This window comes from Pteropus vampyrus, unplaced genomic scaffold (assembly GCF_000151845.1).
Source record: "Pteropus vampyrus isolate Shadow unplaced genomic scaffold, Pvam_2.0 Scaffold24, whole genome shotgun sequence".
Lineage (NCBI taxonomy): Eukaryota > Metazoa > Chordata > Mammalia > Chiroptera > Pteropodidae > Pteropus > Pteropus vampyrus.
In genome coordinates, this window is record NW_011888805.1 from 148,625 (window position 1) to 168,352 (window position 19,728).

The 19,728-nt window shown below is 36.8% G+C and overlaps 1 protein-coding gene and 1 long non-coding RNA gene across 3 annotated transcripts in view; one reads left to right on the forward strand and one right to left on the reverse strand.

Annotated features, from left to right (window-relative positions):
• Positions 1–19,728, forward strand: part of LATS1 (large tumor suppressor kinase 1) — a 52,186-nt gene that overhangs the window by 12,831 nt on the left and 19,627 nt on the right. The window contains exons 3-7 of the mRNA XM_011356097.2: positions 823–970; positions 6,610–8,123; positions 10,038–10,620; positions 12,958–13,140; positions 13,369–13,475. Coding sequence (XP_011354399.1) covers positions 823–970; positions 6,610–8,123; positions 10,038–10,620; positions 12,958–13,140; positions 13,369–13,475 — 2,535 coding nt within the window. The remainder of the gene's footprint in view (positions 1–822; positions 971–6,609; positions 8,124–10,037; positions 10,621–12,957; positions 13,141–13,368; positions 13,476–19,728) is intronic.
• Positions 15,774–19,728, reverse strand: part of LOC111737152 — a 37,488-nt gene continuing 33,533 nt past the window's right edge. For both annotated transcript variants that reach the window (XR_002779366.1, XR_002779365.1), the window contains exon 5: positions 15,774–19,721. This is a non-coding gene — a long non-coding RNA (uncharacterized LOC111737152). The remainder of the gene's footprint in view (positions 19,722–19,728) is intronic.

Genomic DNA, 19,728 nt, shown 5'->3' on the forward strand with positions numbered 1-19,728 from the left:
GCTTTTACATGTTTTTTCATTTAATCCTCACATCAGTTCTGTGAGTCTATTACAGATGAAGAAATTGAGCTCCGAAATGTTAAATAACTTGCCAAAGTTCACACAGTTCTGAAGTGGGGCATATAAATTTACAATCACTGGAGTGTATTTTTGCTTCTAAGCATGAAAAACAAAAGCATAGTAATGTGGGGTTGCTGGAACTCAAATCAGTTCTGTTTGATTCCAAACTCTGCTTTTTCTGTCATATCATCTAGCCTCCTAAAGTGTTCATGTAATCATATATAGTCTAAATGTTTTTCTTCCACCATTTTTCCTATATTTATGTTCTTATAAATAAAGTTCTCTGAAAATGTAAGCTCTAGGAGGATAGGAACCAGAACTACATAGTTCTTTTACTAGTAATGCTGTGGCAAAGGTGTTTAATAAAATGTTTTAACAATACAAAAAAGTGGTTTTCAGTATTTTCAATGATACCTTTTAACAGTCTGATAGTCTGTTTGTTTATATAAAAATGAAATTAAGAATGAGTAATAATCACAATCACATTGCTGTGATTGTTCCTGGAAGAAATTAATTCTAGAAGAAAACAGTGATATGTTACATAGAGGTGAAAATATTAAAGAAACATTTGAAGGATTTGAGGGTTTGTTTTGTTTAGTAATTTGAGAATGTATGGATTTTTATAGTAGTTTTACAAATAAGACATGAATATTATGGTTTGGGAGCCTATTCATAATTATGGATTTGTCTAGTGGAATTCATAGTGTTCTTTCCCTCTTATTATGACTTAAATTTTGTTCCTTTTTTCAAATTTCATACCAGGATATGGTTATACAAGCTCTTCAGAAAACCAACAACAGAAGTATAGAAGCTGCAATTGAATTTATTAGCAAAATGAGTTACCAAGATCCTCGACGGGAGCAGATGAGTGCAGCAGCTGCCAGACCTATTAATGCCAGCTTGAAGCCAGGTGATTAATCAGACTTTTCCCTTAGGCTTTTATTTTATAGCATTGTTTTAAAATATTTAAGTATAGCAGATCTTTAGTCTTAGAAGTTGTTAAAAGCATCATAGTAAACAAAAGTCTCAAATTAGGATAATGTTAGGATAATAGTGTTATACTATGCTGAAATGAATTATAGGATGGACCCTAAAGTTCTATAGGTAATTCTGATAGGCAGCAGTCTAGTTGCGAACTTATTTTGATTCTTACTGTTTATGCAAAAAATGGGTCATACTAAGTCCTAATTCATTCTCTTAATATACCATGCATAACTTTCCTTATTATTAAATGGACTGATTTTAATAGCTACATTAAAATAGATTTATCACATACTTTATTTAACCAGTCTCATTTTTTGACGTTTGCTTTGTTTTCTCCTTTTATTTTTATTTTTATTTTTTTGCCATTGTAGACAGCCTTGCTGTAAATGCTCTGGTATCTAAATATTTGTGCAATCCTAATGATTTTGTAAAAGTAAATTTTTAAAGACTTGCAAAAATTTAGGGTTTCTCTTAGATTTTACTGTCAGAAAGGTGTACCCATTTATATTCTCCCAATTTAATATGAGAATATCTATATTTCTAAATCTTAGGTATTATCATTTTTATGTATTTAATGGCTGTGGAAAGACTCATTTTACATTCACATTTCTTTGATCAGTGGTAAGGCTGAACATTTGTTTATTGGTTATTTTTAAACTGGCATTTTAATTCTTTGTTAATCTTGTGTTTGTCTTTTTTATTGACTTATAAGAGGCCTTATTTATTCATTTTTTCTTTTATTCAAATTTTTATTGATGAACTACTGTTTTTTTGCCCTTTGTTTGACATTGGGTATAAAGTTCTTGTCCTTTTGTAGAGTTGACATTCTACTAAGGAAGATCAAATACTCACACAAATACATGTAGAACTACAACTATGTAAGTATGAATGAAAACAGGAAAGTTACATGGTGCTGTGGACTCATATAATGGAGAGATTTTGGCCTAATCAAGGAGATCAAAGAAAACCTTCCTGTGACACTGATAATAGAGCCACTGTTTGAAGAAAGACAAAGGTTAATGGGGATGGGTTTAGTGAGGAAGTGTGTCGTTATGCGTGACCTGTTTGGCAGGTTTTGATACCACATTAGAAGAAATGAAAGTGGCTAGAGAGCACTGAAAACAAAAGTATGGGGTATGACTGGAAAACTACATAGGGGCCTGACTGTGCAGGACCATATTGATGTTATCCTAAGTGCAGCAGGAAGTTATGAAAACGTTTCAAACAGGGTGATGACATAATTAGATTTGTGTTTCAAAAAGATGGCCAAGTGGATAAGAACAGAGAAGAGAGGAAGTAAGAGTATCTGGATGGACTTGATAAGAGATATAGTAGTTCACAGAAAATGAAGGTAATCTGGACTAGGGTGATAGTAGTGGAGAAATATGAATGAATTAGAGATGGGAAGAGTAAAATCGACAAGGTCTTGGTGATTGATTACATATGGGGGATGATGCTGGAGAGGGATGACTCTTAGGCTTTTGGTGTGGAAAATAAAAGGGTGGTGATGTACCACATTATCAAAGGGAATGCTAAGAGATAAGTCTGGCTGCAGACATAATGTTGAGTTAGACTCATTGAGTTATCTAAGTGAAGATGTCAAGTGGGGAGCTAGATAAAAACAGCTCTTATATTAGCCCTGCATGAAATAGGTTACACAAAGGCGATAACGTGGACAAAAATGACAAGATGGACAACCAAGCCTGTTACTCAGTAGCTTATAGGAAAGGATAAGCCTGCAAAGAAGACAGAAGAATTAGCTAAAAAGGAAGTTAAAAAAAAATAAAATAAAATTTCTAGTGTCTTGAAAGCCTAGGGAAGAAAATGTTTCAAGAAGGGGCAGGAATAGTCAAAATGCCAGACACTGCTAAGAAAGGTCAGCCAAGGTGAGAACTAGAAAATACCTCGTTAGCTTTAGAGACATGGTACCTCAGTTTACTAGGGCTGCTATAACAAAGTACTACAGACTGGGTGGCTGATGTAACAGATTGATTCTTACACAGTTCTGGAGGCTAGATGTCAGATCAGGGAGACAGTAGGTTTGGTTTCTCTTGAGGCCTCTCTCCATGGCTTGCAGATGACCTTCTCACTGAGTCCTCACATTGTCATCCGTCTGCATGCACATGTGTCTGGTGTCTCTCTCTGTGTGTCCAGATTTCTTCTTATAAGGACACAAGTCATATTTGATAAGGCCCACTCTATGACTTTATTGAATTACCTTTTTAAAAGCCCTATCTTCAAACACAGTGCCGTTCCGAGATATTGAGAGTTAAGACTTACTGAATTTTAGGGGGATACAGTTCATTCCAGAACACATGGAGTAACTTGTTTTTGTTCAGTCATGGGAGCATAATTCAGATTGTAATGAGTTGAGGAATAAATGGATATGAAGAACTCAAGTATAGTCAGTTCTTCGACAAGTTTTTTCTATGAGAGAATGAGGACATTAGTAAGAATAGTGCTTCATATCCACAGTGAAGATTTTTTTTTTAGTTTTTAATTTATTACCGATTAATAATTTTATAAACTATACTAATCAATTATTAGAAAATTAAAATTTTAAATGATATACAAAATATAAGTCCAAAGATTTCATTATTACATTTAACAGACGTAAAATTATTTTGTCAAATTTCTGTAAGTCTTTAAATTTTTACTCTCAGCTTCCCTGCTTACCTGTGGTGGGCCAATGTCTGTGGACCAGCACCAAATGACAGTTTGAGGAAGTGGTGTCTGCGTGGGAGCAGAGGGAGTGCTTTATTATTACTTTCAATAGGAAAGTCCTTAGGCATACTTAAAAGATAGTTATAAAACTCCAGTTAAGAGAATGAAATTAAATATTTGCTCTAACAGGAGCAAATGAGCCTAGGTTATATAGAGAAGAGAAAAGAATTTCTTTCTGATGCCTTCAGTTTCCTCTGAAGTAGAAAATTAAGTCATGTGCCAAGAGTGATGGGTGAAGAATGGGGCGGACAATTCGAAGACACTGAGGACTGGCAAGAATCATCGTGGAGACCAAAAGAAACAGAATTTACTGGAGATGCTGAGGCCATTTGATGATGCTGATCGTGAATTTGTGGTAGAATCAATCTGCTCTTTACATTACCTTCTCAAGCAGGCATGAAATGAAGTAGATAGCTGGAATCATCCTTGACTGGAGTTTTACTAAACAAGTACAAAATAAGATACAGAGATAAAAGGAATTCAGACTGTTGTGAAAGGGTAATCCTTAATCAGAGCGTATTCTTCCTCTGCTTTTAGCGGCTTCTCATTCCTTCCAGACTCCTCTCCATGGGTCCCTTGCTCTCATAATTCATCTAATAACACTCTTCCCTACATTTACTGCTCCCTAGCCATACTGGGTTTCTTTTTGTTCTTGGAAAATAGCAAGCTCCTACTTCAGGACTTTTGCTCAGTCTCAGATCATGTATCCTTGGTGGAGCTTTTTGACCACTGACTTAACCCTTTCTATCCTCCTGTCACTCTGTCGTTGACACCATTTATATTTCTTTCATGTAGCATTTATCATACCTGAATGTTACCTTGTTTATTTATTCACTTGTTTATTATCAGTCTTCTCTCAAAAATGTAGGTTCCATGGAGCTAGGGATATTATCTTGTTCAGCAGTGTACTTGGATTGCTTAAGCCAGTGCCTGGCATATAGGTGCCCAATAAATATTTAATGAATGAGTAGAAAGGAGGAGAAGAGAAAGGGAATACAGAGGGAAGAAAGAAGTGATGGATCATGGATTTAAATTGTTTAAAGTATGTCATAAAGAAAGGAGGACTGATGAAGTAGGGGATTAGCACTGGAGGGCTTGATGAGGTTGAAGAACGTTACAGTAGTAGTTAAACATGAGGAGAAGTTGGGGTCCAAGAGTAGAAACCTTAAATTAGTAATTTTGAAAAAGCAGCAGCTATGAGTGGTATCAAAATTAGAATTGTGATCTTGGGAGTGATATTTGATGTGGAATGGAGGGGAGGTGTTCAAGAAACCGAGAGATGAAGGGTGATGGATGGTTAGTCTATGTGGATGTTGAAGCTACAGAATGTTGGAAAGGCTTAGGGTAGACTGAATGCCAAAGTTTTGGGTGGTTGAGGGCGAGCAAGTAAGAGTTCATTAAGTGGGAGGAATGAACGCAGCATCCTAAGTAACATGAGTTTCCAAAGAGCTGGCTTTTTAAAAAGTATGAAAGAAAGCAATTACCTGGAAGGATAAATGGAGAGTAAAGAGGTAGCATCCACTTTTTAGCCAATTTATTTTTGAAGAAAACCTTAATTGCAAAGGTCTGAAAGGAAAGTAATGTCAGCAGAAGGTGGTTGTGGGAAAGCTTGGCGTAGAGGTTAGTGATATAGGAGCATTTGCTGGTTACAGAGTAGAGCATGTCTAGAGGGTAATTGTGGCAAGGTGTGGGAGGTGGGAGAACACAGAGAGCTTTATGGGAGGTGCAGAACAACAGAGGCGGCAGTCTGCTCTAGGGTTGCAATGACTTGCGTTTTAACTGGTAAAAGCTGGGTGAGTGACATGGTGTATTTAGCCTCAGCTGACTATTTGAGGAAGGTGGCCAGCAGACTTGTCTAGCTTGCTCAGAGTGATGACTTTCCCTGAAGTCACAGACCCAAGATGCTGCCCAGCCAAGGTGAAGAATGTTAAACTACGTTATGAACATTTACTAATTTTTTCTCATATGTGTTATTAAATATATTTTATCCCTAGATGACATTTCTGGTTTGTTTTGTTTTGATGGTGATGAGTGTTTTATGTATTTAGATCTCTTAGCTTTTTACTGTGTTCTCTACCTTTGTCATACTTGGGAAGACCTTCCAAGGAGGTCCTCTGTAATTTAATATTCACTTGTTCTTTCCTAATACCTGCATGGTTTCATCTTTAACACTTAAATGTTTAATCCTTCTGGAATGTATTATTTTTATTGTATCATATACAAAATTATTTTTATTGTATTTTATATAAATTTATTACATATAATGTATTATGTATCTTTTTCCAAGTGGCTAGAATATTTTAAGTAATTTTTTGTATCATATTTTCTTGCCTATTTCATTTATTTGGTAATTCCACTAAAGAATGACTCTGTAAAATCTATAACTTAGTGTTCGTTCTGCTAATTATCCCCTGCTGTCTTTTTTGTTTTAAAAGCCATATTTAAATTTATTTAGAATTAGTTATTATATCCATCAAAAAAGTACAAATGGACACATTGTTTGGTTCACTAATGCCACTTCTGATAATTTACTTAACATGCATGAAATGAAATCTGTATAAAATTTTTGATTTTGTAAAGCAAAAGCCTGGAACAACCTTAATGTCCATCAATAGAGAACTGATTAAATGAATTTGGGTATATCTGCACAGTGAAAAACTGATAACATTTTTTTAAAGTAAGGAAACATTTTATATACTGGTAAAGAATCTTCTACTTTTTAATTAAAAGAGTGATGCAAATAGCATATGTAGGAGGTATACTATTTATTCCAAGCTAAAATTTTCAAAAATAAGAGATTAAAAACATGTTTTTTTCTCTCTCTCTGTTTTATGACCATAGGGAGTATGCAACAATCAGTTAACCGCAAACAAAGCTGGAAAGGTTCTAAAGAATCCTTAGTTCCTCAGAGACATGGTCCACCACTGGGAGAAAGTGTGGTCTATCGTTCTGAAAGCCCCAACTCACAGACAGATGTAGGAAAACCTTTGTCAGGATCTGGTATAACTGCATTTGCTCAAGGTCACCCTAGCAATGGACAGAGAGTGAACCCCCCACCACCTCCTCAAGTAAGGAGTGTCACTCCACCGCCACCTCCAAGAGGCCAGACTCCTCCTCCAAGAGGTACAACTCCACCTCCCCCCTCGTGGGAACCAAACTCTCAAACAAAGCGCTATTCTGGGAACATGGAATATGTGATCTCCCGAATCTCCCCCGTTCCACCTGGAGCCTGGCAGGAGGGCTATCCTCCACCACCTGTTAACACGTCCCCATTGAACCCTCCTAATCAGGGACAGAGAGGCATTAGCTCTGTTCCTGTTGGCAGACAACCAATCATCATGCCAAGTTCTAACAAATTTAATTTTCCACCAGGGAGACCTGGAATTCAGAATGGTAGTAGTCAAACTGATTTTATGATACATCAAAATGTTGTCCCTGCTGGCGCCGTGAATCGGCAGCCACCCCCTCCGTATCCTCTGACCCCAACTAATGGACAAAGCCCTTCTGCTTTACAGACAGGGGGATCTACTGCTGCTCCTTCATATACAAATGGAAATATCCCTCCATCTGTGATGGTGCCAAATAGAAACAGTCATAACATGGAACTTTATAACATTAGTGTACCTGGACTACAAACAACTTGGCCTCAGTCGTCTTCTGCTCCAGCTCAGTCGTCCACAAGCACTGGGCATGAAATCCCTACATGGCAACCTAACATACCAGTGAGGTCAAATTCTTTTAATAACCCCTTAGGAAATAGAACAAGTCATTCTGCTAATTCTCAGCCTTCAGCTACAACAGTCACTGCTATTACACCAGCTCCAATTCAGCAACCCGTGAAAAGCATACGTGTATTGAAACCAGAGCTACAGACTGCTTTAGCACCTACGCACCCTTCTTGGATACCACAGCCAATTCAATCTGTTCAACCTAGTCCTTTTCCCGAGGGTACCACTTCAAATATGACTGTTATGCCACCGGTTGCTGAAGCTCCAAATTATCAAGGCCCACCACCACCTTATCCAAAACATCTGCTACATCAAAACCCATCTGTTCCTCCATATGAATCAATCAATAAATCTAACAAAGAGGATCAGCTGAGCTTGCCCAAGGAAGATGAGAGTGAAAAAAGTTATGAAAATGTTGATAGTGGGGATAAAGAAAAGAAACAGATTACAACTTCACCTATTACTGTTAGGAAAAACAAGAAAGATGAAGAGCGAAGGGAATCTCGTATTCAAAGTTACTCTCCTCAGGCATTTAAATTCTTTATGGAGCAACATGTAGAAAATGTACTTAAATCTCATCAGCAACGTCTACATCGTAAAAAACAATTAGAGAATGAAATGATGCGGGTAAAACCTTTCAAAATGTCCATTTTTGTACTCCATCTATTTGCTAGGTGTTTCTTTTAAAATATAGTGGTCTAGTATTTTTTTATAGCTAAATATGTTATCAATTATTTAAAAGTCAGTAAACGTTAAAGTACTTTTTATTATAGCATTTTATTTTAGTATTTCAAGGTTTACTCATAGTTTCCTATAATAAAGTTCTAATAAATTAGAAATATAATTTGCAATGTGCAGTTTAGGTATACATAATCCTTTTTCATGGGAATTGGAGCAAAGGTTATTTTTTAGGTTTTACATGTTATAACATTTTAAAATGAGCTAGAATTATCTGGGTCTCTTGATACAGTCATGAAACATTTTTTGTCAGGTTGGTATTGAAAGTGTCAGAGACATCTCCCATCAGTTGTTTTGCCATCTAATTGCATTTTTATAATGTGCTGAAATTATTAAGTCAAAGTCTACTAAAAAAGAGATCAGAAAAAGTAAACACTTTAATCTCTTGTGATTCCATATAGAGCTCTTCACTGGATATTATAGTGGTACTGTCATTATTATTTTATCATGTTTACAGTTCAAAGGTTTGACTCCTAATCTTATACCTATTATTCAAAATCTAACAGGCTTAAATTTATGATAAAATTTCCTCACATAACTTGAGAAAGCTATTCTTTTAAAATAATTTCGTACATCTGATATCACAGTATCGTTATTCGAGCTATACAATGAATTTTGTTAGATGAGAAACACCATGATAATCTGTATGACTTATTACTTATCCATATTTTAGCTCTGAAGTTTTCTTACTAAAGTCTGTCTGTATGTATTTTCTTAGTTTATTTTTCCTTTTTCCTCTTCACTTTCACTAATAGCTGATTTAAACTTTTATGGTGTTGGAAGCTTTGCTGACTTCTGTAGCCTCCATTACTGTGTAGGCAAGTAAGATTTTAAGAGAAACGGTTCTATTCTAAGTCTAGCATGCCATCCTTCTTAAAAGTTTTTTGCATGCAAAACTGCATCCTAACAGAAGCATGAGGTTGCTACATTTTAGTCTTGCATTTCTAGAATTAGACTTTACTTTTTAAATCAAATTTCTATTCCCTTTAAAAAATATATTCTTTTTTAGCTAGCCAAAAATAAACTGTTTCTTCTAAATCCAAGTATTCATGTCTACTTAGAAGTTGGTTTTTGTTTTTATCTGTTTTGGTATCTTCATAAGTCACATTGACTATTTGAAATGTTCCAAAATATCTAAAAGATACTCTGTAATCATACAAGTTGTCCCTTTCCAATAAGGTAGGAGAAACCGTTCGCATTTTGTATTAGTAATGGCTGTGAGTCCTTCCTACCCTTATTCTAATGCCTTGAGAAATATAAAAGGAAAGACTGACAATGAGTGGTTAGGTTAGAGAAGATATTCTTTTGTTCTTAATACATCAGTTTTTTTCAGAATAAATGAACCTGGAGTGAAAATTTCATAAAGCCTAAAATGGGAGAAAGAATATTTGAGTCCTAAGCATTCCACAAAGCATATAATGAAGGCAGTCTAATCATGTATTTTGGGATGAGTATGCATGGAGGGATAGATGAGGATGCATGTGAACAGACGTTTGGTTATTGCACACTGGGAACATTTTTTTGCGTGCATTAGAGAGGAGTAGAAAGCTGATCGTTATCATCTTCTTGCTCTCCACAGCTGAATCTGTATATATACTTACCTTGAATATACTCTTAACTATCTCTTAAGCTGCACTTTTGATAATTAACTTTTTCTGAAATATAGTCTAGATTTCTAACATAATTCATTAAAAATTATTATGCATTTAACCTTTAAATATGTGCCTGAATTTTTTCCAAGCTATTTCTTAATATTCTGTATAGATGATAATTCCTTATTTAACATTTAGTTTATTTGCCTAGGTTGGATTATCTCAAGATGCCCAGGATCAAATGAGAAAGATGCTCTGCCAGAAAGAGTCTAATTACATCCGTCTTAAGAGGGCTAAAATGGACAAGTCTATGTTTGTGAAGATAAAGACACTAGGAATAGGAGCATTTGGTGAAGTCTGTCTAGCAAGAAAAGTAGATACTAAGGCATTGTATGCAACAAAAACTCTTCGAAAGAAAGATGTTCTGCTTCGAAATCAGGTTGCTCATGTTAAAGCTGAGAGAGATATCCTGGCCGAAGCTGACAACGAATGGGTAGTTCGTCTATATTATTCGTTCCAAGATAAGGACAATTTATACTTTGTAATGGACTATATTCCCGGGGGTGATATGATGAGCTTGTTAATTAGAATGGGCATCTTTCCAGAAAATCTGGCACGATTCTACATAGCAGAACTTACCTGTGCAGTTGAAAGTGTTCATAAAATGGGTTTTATTCATAGAGATATTAAACCCGATAACATTTTGATTGATCGTGATGGTCATATTAAATTGACTGACTTTGGTCTCTGCACTGGCTTCAGATGGACACATGATTCTAAGTACTATCAGAGTGGTGAGTAAAAGCATAAAATTTGTACATACTAATATGATTTATTAATGCAATAAAATAAAAAATGGTATTATCACTGGATGGAACCAGAAGTCTTGGGTCAGGTCTTGACTATTGAGTAAGCACTGGTGAATCCTTCAGACACCTAGACTTCTAAAATGAAATAGTGTGTTAGATTATTTTATTTCTAAATGTCATTAACATTTTTAAGTTAACATCTTTACATTTTTGTTATTTTGAAATATCAGACAAATAACATTTTAAAAAATAATTTTTAAATGAAGCCCCATACCCACCATTTAGCTTAAGAACTAGGTTATAAGCACCTTTGAAGCCTATAAACAATCGCTTGCCCTTCTTTCCTCCACAGAGGTAACCATTATTTCGGAGCTTTGTAATCAGTTCTTTACTTTTCTTAATACTTTAACCACATATGTATATATCCGTAAACAATTATTTCATTTTGCCTACTCTGGAACTTTATTTAAATGTAATCATTCTATATGTATTGTTCTATGTTGACTTCTTTTATGTTTGAGGTTCATCTGTGTTATTGCATGTAACATTTCACTGCTATTTAGGATTCCATTGTATAACTATGACACAACTTATTTAACTTTAAACACTTTGTATACAAGATTCTATTTAATCCTCACAATGTCATTGCAAGGCAAGATGAAGAAACTGAGGCTTAGTTAGATGAAGTTACTTGCCCAAGGTCAGACAGAAAATAAGTGTAAGGGCTAGGCTTTGAACCCAGGTTTGTCTGATTACAGGGCCCATGTTATTTCTACTACACCACAGTGCCTCACCAAGATCCCTTCAAGAGCTAATGGAAGTGTAAGTCCATCTGACATTTGTTGAATACTATGACTAGGTGCTTTACTTATATTCTAATTTAATGCTCATAGCAATCCTGAGGTAAGTTTTAGCCTCCTGTGCTTCTGTGAACACGAGTAGAGGTGACATTGAATTGATAGAACTGAGAAACCCAAACCTATTTAATGTTCAATTTAATGTAATATGTTTCTTCAGATTCACCTGTGGTTCTTTTTTAAAATGATTTTTAAGCTCTATTCCAGTCTGTTGATTGAAAATCTTCACTAGAGGGTAGAAATTGTATTTTAATCAAACATCCCAACTGATTATTACAGTTAGGTTGATTTTAGATATATTTTTCTAGGTGATTTTATTTAGCCATGGCTTTAAATACCATCTCTATATCAGTGACTTCCAAAGCTCTCTCCAGAAATGGCCTCTCCCTAATATGCCTTTCAAACTTAAAATCACCAGTAAACAACTCTTAATTTCTACCCCTCTGTATTCTGCCCCCTCCAGTCTTACCCAGTTTAGTAAACTGCATCACTACTATCCACTCAGTTATCCTTGATTCTTTTTTCCCATAGCCCCTACATCTAATCCATCAATAAGTCCTGCTACTCCACCTCTAAATATATCCTGAATCTGTTCGCTTTTGGCCATCTCTACTGTTACCACCATGGTCCAAGCTTAAGTTTAATAGCCTCTTATCTGGTCTCTTCATTCTTGTCCTCTTTTATAATCTACCCAGCAGTTAGGTTTTCTTTTTTAAATATAGATCAGATCTTGTCGTTTTCTTGCTTCAAACTCTCCAATATGTTTTCCCACTGTACTTTGAGTGAAAAGCAAACCATTTCTTTTGCTTACAAAACCCATGCGCACCGGCTCCTGCTCCATTTCCTATCATTCTCTCCTTTTCTAACTGCACTGGTCTTTGTTACTGTTGTTTCTGTATAGAATGTTTTGCCCTGGTTTTCAACTGGTTGATTCCCATTTGTTTTTACAAATGTCACTCAGTCACATCACTCCATGTTGACTCTCTACATAGGATGTATCACTGTGTTTCTTACATATGTATGTGTTTATTGTTTCTTCCCGACAGAGAAGCTACCTGAAAGAAGAACCCTTTCTTTTTTTTATTTATCATTGTCATTTATTGAAGGAAATGAACACTGATTTAATTTGTTCGAAACTTTGTCTAGAGTAGTACTCGGGAGCAGTCTGAGTAACAAATTCTTAATCCTACCTACTCATGACTTTGACTGTCATCAGTTAACACTGAGTACATTACTGAATCTTGGGCTAATATTTCTTAGTGTAAAACTTGTCCAATTGATATCTCAGATCACAGGCTGCAGTCAGTAATAAACACCATCCGTGATTTGGTGTACACTGTGCCTTTGCTTGTCACAGGGGGAATGTGTTGTTAACTCTAAACCATGATGTCAAAAGATTAAACAGACTGTAGGTTTACTATTGTGTTCTTGTCCCTTTAATTTCTTTTCTTTTTTTACTTTACAGGTGACCATCCGCGGCAAGATAGCATGGATTTCAGTAACGAATGGGGTGACCCCTCTAACTGTCGATGTGGAGACAGATTAAAGCCACTAGAGCGGAGAGCAGCACGTCAGCATCAGCGATGTCTAGCACATTCTTTGGTTGGGACTCCCAATTATATTGCACCTGAAGTGTTGTTACGAACAGGTAAAACATTTGTTTTATAAATAATCTAAATAGGCCTTTATACCAGCTGAAACTTCATTAGAATAAGGCTTCTTTTTTAGGATTATAATAAAAGTATTAATTGCTGATTTAATAGTAATTTTGATTGTATTGATTCTGAGCACTTTATTTTTTTTTATTTTTTTAATTTTTTTGAGCACTTTTTAAAAAGTGCTTATAAATAACTATAACTTCGGTATCTTATTTTAGGCTATACACAGTTATGTGACTGGTGGAGTGTTGGTGTAATTCTTTTTGAAATGTTGGTGGGACAACCTCCTTTCTTGGCACAAACACCATTAGAAACACAAATGAAGGTAAGATATAGAATCTATACCAAAAGAATGGTCACAAAGTCTCTTGCACTGTATGTATGTCAGTCTTTTACTTAGAGCATCTTAATCTGGACTTAAAAAATGAACTTGTCGTCTATCTCAGAAGCTAAGCAGGGTCGAGCCTGATTAGTACTTGGATGGGAGACCACCTAGGAAGACCAGGTGCTGTAGGTGTAAAAAATAAAACATAAGGGATTGTAAGCTGACGAGGTCTTTGAAATCTGTGAGGTCAACCAAGGGTTGCCTTGCCTAAAAAATAAATAAAGGATGAACTTGTAAGGATATCAAAAACCCACTAAATTTCCATGTATGAACCCTATTCTCCATTATTCTGTCACCATACTTTTATATTCTCTCTCACTCATACACTATATTCATATTTCATTCTCATAGAACTCTTTAGTACCCGTTGAAGATTTATTCCAATTTACTTTGTATATCATCTACTGGCTTTGTTTCCCTTTGTGCACATTCTAGCCTGCAAAGAGTTGTTTATACAGTAATTCCTCCTTATCTGCAGTTTCACTTTCTGCTGTTTCAGTTACCTGTGGTCAACTGTAATCTGAATATATTAAATGAAAAGTTCCAGAAATAAACAATTTATAAGTTTTAAATCGTTCGCTATTCTGAGTAGCGTGACAAATTTCATGCTGTCCTGTTCTGTCCTACTTGGGACATAAATTGTCCCTTTGTCTAGTGTAACCATGGTGTATATGCTACCCACCTGTTAGTGGCCAATTCAGTTATCAGATTGACTGTTGTATCTTAGTGCTTTTGTTCCAATAACCCTAATTTACTTAATAGTGGCCTCAAAGCACAAAAGTAGTGATGCTGGCAATTCAGATATGACAAAGAGCAACCATAAAGTGCTTACTTTAAGTGAAAAGGTAGGTATATATAGGAAAAAACATAGTATATATAGGGTTCAGTACCCTATGGTTTCAGGCATCCACTGGGGGCTTTGGAACATATCCTCCACGGATCAGGGGGAACTACTGTATCTCCACTTGAAATTACCTCTGGCACTTCAATGAGGAGATGCTCATAATTCTGACAATAAGCTGTACAATTAAAAACCCTTTAGTGGTTCCGTTGTATGTAAAGTCCAAATTAGTCCTCTGTTCCTTTGTTCATACCATTCCTTCTGGAATGTCTTTTCTCTCCTGTCTTCCACAGCCCTCCCCTCTTTCTGAAGCCTGGTTAACTCCTGATCATTTTTAATCATTCTCTGAGAGTGTGTTGAGATAGCATCTGTTCTATAATGCTCCCCCATCAAGTTGTAACTACTTCTGTCATTGCATTTAATATTTTATTTTTTAAATTTCCTTTAGAATTTCTTTTAGTACAGGTCTACTTTTAGTACTGGTAATGCATTCTCTCAGGTTTGTGTCAGATTTGTCTGTCTAAAAGTATCTTTATTTCACCTTGGTTTTAATATGTATGTATATATGTAAGTACATGTATATATACATATATTTGTGTGTATGCATGTATGTGTGTGTAAAAAATTGAATGCTTTCTCCTTAAGATCAAGAAAAAGGCAAGTATATCTATTCTCACCAGTCTTATTCAACATAGTTCTGAAAGTCTTAGCCAGTGCTATACAGCAATAAAAATAAATAAAAGGCATACAGATTAGAAAGAAATAAAAAATTCCCCTCTTCACAGATGACATAATTTTCTATATAGAAAATCCCAGGGACTCTATGAAAAAAATCCATAGAACCAACAAGTGAGTTTGGCAGGGTTGTAGGATATAAGGGTAGTACATAAAAATATATTGCATTTCTATATATATTCAAGCAATGAACAGCCAGAAACTGAAATTTAAAAACTACCATTTACAATAGCTTCCCCTAAATGAAATACTTAGGTGTAAATGTGATAGAACATGAACAAGATCTATGTGCTGAGAGCTACAAATTGATGAAAGAATATCATCAGGAAGATCTTAAATGGGAATACATACTGTGTTGATGGAGTGGAAGACTCAACATAGTGAAGCTATCAGTTCTCCGCGCAAAATTTGTAGCTTTAACTCCAAATCTATAGATCTAACTCAAATTCCAATACAGATTCCCAGCAGGAATTTTTATAGATATAGATCAGCCAATTCTAAAATTTACATGGGTGGACAAAGGAACTGGAATAAAGAATTAAGAGGAATCAACTACTTGATTTTAAGACTTACTGTGAAGTTATAGTAATGCAGTGTGATACTGGCAAAAGGATACACACATAAATCAATGGAATAGGATAGAGAATGGAGATACAGAATCACACAAATATGGCCATTTAATCTTTGACAGAGGTCCAAATGGAGAAAGTAAATTATTTCAACAAATAGTATTAGAAAAATTGGTCAGTCATATACAAAAGATACTGATCGACATAAACCTCCTGTCTTACACAGAGATTAACTCAAAATGGATCATAGATCTAGCGATAAAACATAAAGCTATAATACATCTAGAAGAAAATAAAAGAAAAAATCTTTATGTCCTGAGGTTAGGTGAAGAGTTCTTAGAAATGGCACCAAAATCATTATCCATAAAAAAAAAAGGTTGAGAAACTGGACTTCATCAAAATTAAAAACATTCAGTCTGCCAAAGGCACAGTCAAGACAATGAAAAGACAAGCTACAGCATGGGAGTTAAAATATTTACAGATCACATTCCAACAAAAGGCTTCTATCTAGACTTGTATATAAAGAACTCTCAAAACTCCACACTAAGAAAAACAACCCAAACCAGTGGCCTGATGGAGATTTCCCTAAATGTCTGGATCAAAAAAGAAAAGCATGTCTGTCTCTTTAACTATTCCTAAGGAGGTCAAAGGAAAAGCAGGCATCTGGGCTGGTTCCTCAGAGAATCACCAACACCTAACAAAATGCACAACCCCAAATTTTTGGAAGGCAAGGTCTTTCTTTACTGGCCACCCAGGTACCAGTCAGCTGCTCCAGGAAGGTGGGCTGCCCTCTCCATTACCACAGAAGGGCTGAGGAATAGAAAGTGGTAGTTGGTTCACAACTCTGCTCTCTTCCCAAATCTTAGGAGCCTCTCCCTTCATGAAGCATGCCCCTGGCTGCTTTAAGCGCCCGAGTCAGCTTCCAGAGTTCCAAAATAGCTGATTCTGATAGTTTGTTTTGTTTTTCCCAATTATTGTTTTTGTGGAGGGACTGACCCTGAATCTTTCTATTCACCATTTTCCATGGCATCTCCCTCTGCTGTGTTTTTGACTATTATCTCTTTATGTAGTTTTGTTAGAGGTCGTTCTGGTGATTACAAAGTACATACTGAGTTTTCACTGTCTACTTATAATTGGTATTTTCCCACTTCAGTGTAGTTCCATGTAGAACCTTACCACCATGTAGACTCTCTATGCTCTACCCTTCACTTTTAATTATATCATACATTACATCTGCATGCGTTTAAAACCTCATTCAACATTGTTACTACAGTTTTTGTTTTCAATCATCAACTTATTTGAGAGAATTCAGGGTAAGGAAAATAGTCATTTATATTTACCTGGATATTTAGCATTTTCCTTGCTCTTCCTGCATTCCTGATATTTTGATTCCTTCTATATCATATCCCTTCTGTTCCAACAACTTCTTTAGCAGCATTTTTAGAGGAGGTTTGCTGACAACAGATTATCTTTGTTTTCCTTCATCTGAGAATGTCTTATTTCACCTTCCTTAGGATGTTATCACTTGATATAAAATTCTGGGTTTCAGTTCTTGCAGCAGTTTAAAACGTTGTCCACTTCCTTTTGTCCTCCATAGTTTCCGATGAGAAATCTATAGTTATTCAAATCATTGTTCCCTTAATTCATCATTTTTCACTGGCTGCTTTCAAGAAATTTTCTTTGTCTTTAGCTTTCAGTGTTGTAATTATGCTGTGTCTGGGCATGGATTTCTTAGGGCTTATGTTGCAGATTTTGGCCTGTGTACCTGGAAGAGCCAAGCGGCACTCAGTGAACTAAGAATCAAAGGCGGTTTATTTACACCAGCGGGCTCAGAGGAGTCACTCTCCAGAGTCTGAGCCCTGAATAAAGGCAGGTAGAATTATATATTGATTACTTCCGCATACTTGGACATCTTTTGTTTCCCACGCACGGGAAAGGAAGTGTTCCAGGGAGAGGAGGTTGGAAAAATTCCTCCGGGACAGGGTAGCCATCTTAGATTTCTTTACATTTCCCATATCATTCCCCCCTTTTGATGCTCGTCTAAATTCTTTAAAGGACATCACCTTTTTGATTACCTTCCTGATCTCCCTCTTGGTCTCCCTGGACCAGGGACCAATAATTCGATTGCATAAAGATCTTTGCTGTAGTCTTTCTCTCCACTGTAGCTTCTATAAGGGCGGTAATTGTCCAAACAAGAGGCAACAGGCAAGGCAGAAGTAGGCAGGTACTAAGGAGGAGTACTGCTACTCTAATTAAGGCTTAAAGCCTCCAAAAGTGAAGAATCAACCTCTGAAGAGGTTTTTGGGGTCCTATCCATGCCATGTTTGTAGAGGCACGTGTGCCGGTCCTGTCATCTGCCTGGCCCTGGTCATCTCTTTGCACACAACATTTGGTGAGATTGAATTTCCCAAATACACCACTTTCTGCTGCTAATAGATAATCTAGTGCCAACCTGTTATGGTAGATGGCATTTCTCATCTGAGTTTCTTGATGTGCCAGGAGGGTCAGGACTCTCCTACTTTTATTATAACTGCCTGCGGTCGGATAATTCGATTTAACATGTAAATGGAGGTAAGGAATCCCAAAGATCTCTTCTGCCCAAGTGGCAGACCTATAGTATTGGATTATGTGTTCTGGGGGCCATTCATTATCCTTCCAGTCCCCTATTTGGAGTTCCCTTTTTACCTGCTGTAATAGAGACAGGATCTTGCTTTGTTGCCCAGGCCAGGAGTGCAGTGACTATTCATAGGCATGATCTTCCTACTACTGATCAGCACAGGAGTTTTGACCTGCTCCATTTCCAACCTGGGCTGGCTCACCCCTCCTTAGGCAACCTGGTGGTCCCCTGCTCCCGAGAAGTCACCATATTGATGCGGACACCTGATAGGCATAGCGTACTACAGCCTAGAACTCCTGAGCTCAAGCAGAAGATCCTCTTGCCTCAGCCTCCTGAGTAGCTGGGACTACAGGCGCACGCCACTGTGCCTGGCAAAGGCTTTTGGGACCGGGCGACCAAGCAATTCCCCTGTTCTCAGAGGTAGGAGGAAGTCTTTATCATGCCAATTATACAGCTTCCTTCCCAATTTTGGGGAAGGGAATCGTATGTCTTGTTTCTACAAATCTAGTAAAGTCTATGTAGGTTCACCCAATTTCGGGCCTTGCCTGGGTGGGAATCAATTCAGTAGCTTCCCAGTCTTTTCCCAGATTTAACTATTTACAGTTCCTTTCTCTGGGAACCAGGGACAAGTTTCCTATTGAGATCTAAAATTGCTGAATCTGGTGAGTGTGCACACCATATTCTATAGCCGTAAGTATAGCTTTAAGCTCTGTAGAAGAACATTGCGGTCCTTTGACCCTTGTTGTCCTCCTGGTTATGACAGTCTATTCCTTAAATTTATTTAACACGTGTGCTTTCTTGAATTCTACCAGGTTGTGATCTGTATCTTCTCCCTACTACTCTTTTGTGTACACTTTTTCCAAGGGAGTCTGCTCACCTTACCTCATTTACACGTTTTCCTGTACTCAGGTCCCATGTTCAGGGGCCACCTGCCACGTCCAGCAAGTGGTAAATCCTGCCATGTCCAGCACAGCTCTGGAAAATATATCTGAAAAGCACTGCCATTCACGGTAGCTATAGAAAACTGAGGTAGTAGACATTCTCTGATCTCTTCTGGTAACATGGATATTTACAGTTCTTTGCACCAATTTCCTCCCTAAACTCCAATTATAAGGAGTCCCACGATGAAATTCCTCAAGCTTCTGCCGTGCGTAGACTGACCAGCTTCCGGGGGTGGCCAGAACAGGGCCGACAGATCTCAGGTGGATTTTCTGCTGCCTCCAGAACGCGATCCAGAGCAGCTGATCAAGAAAACGTTCTGCAGTCTAAGTTTTTTGGTTCTCTGGAGACACTGTTTTCTTTACCCAGGTGTGGTGGATTCACGGAGTAATACCTGTAACTTTAATGGCAGTGAGAGTTGCTAATATAACAATGTGAGAGCCTGTTTAGTTTGGCTGGAATGGCTCCTTTTTCTAATCCTTAACCTATATT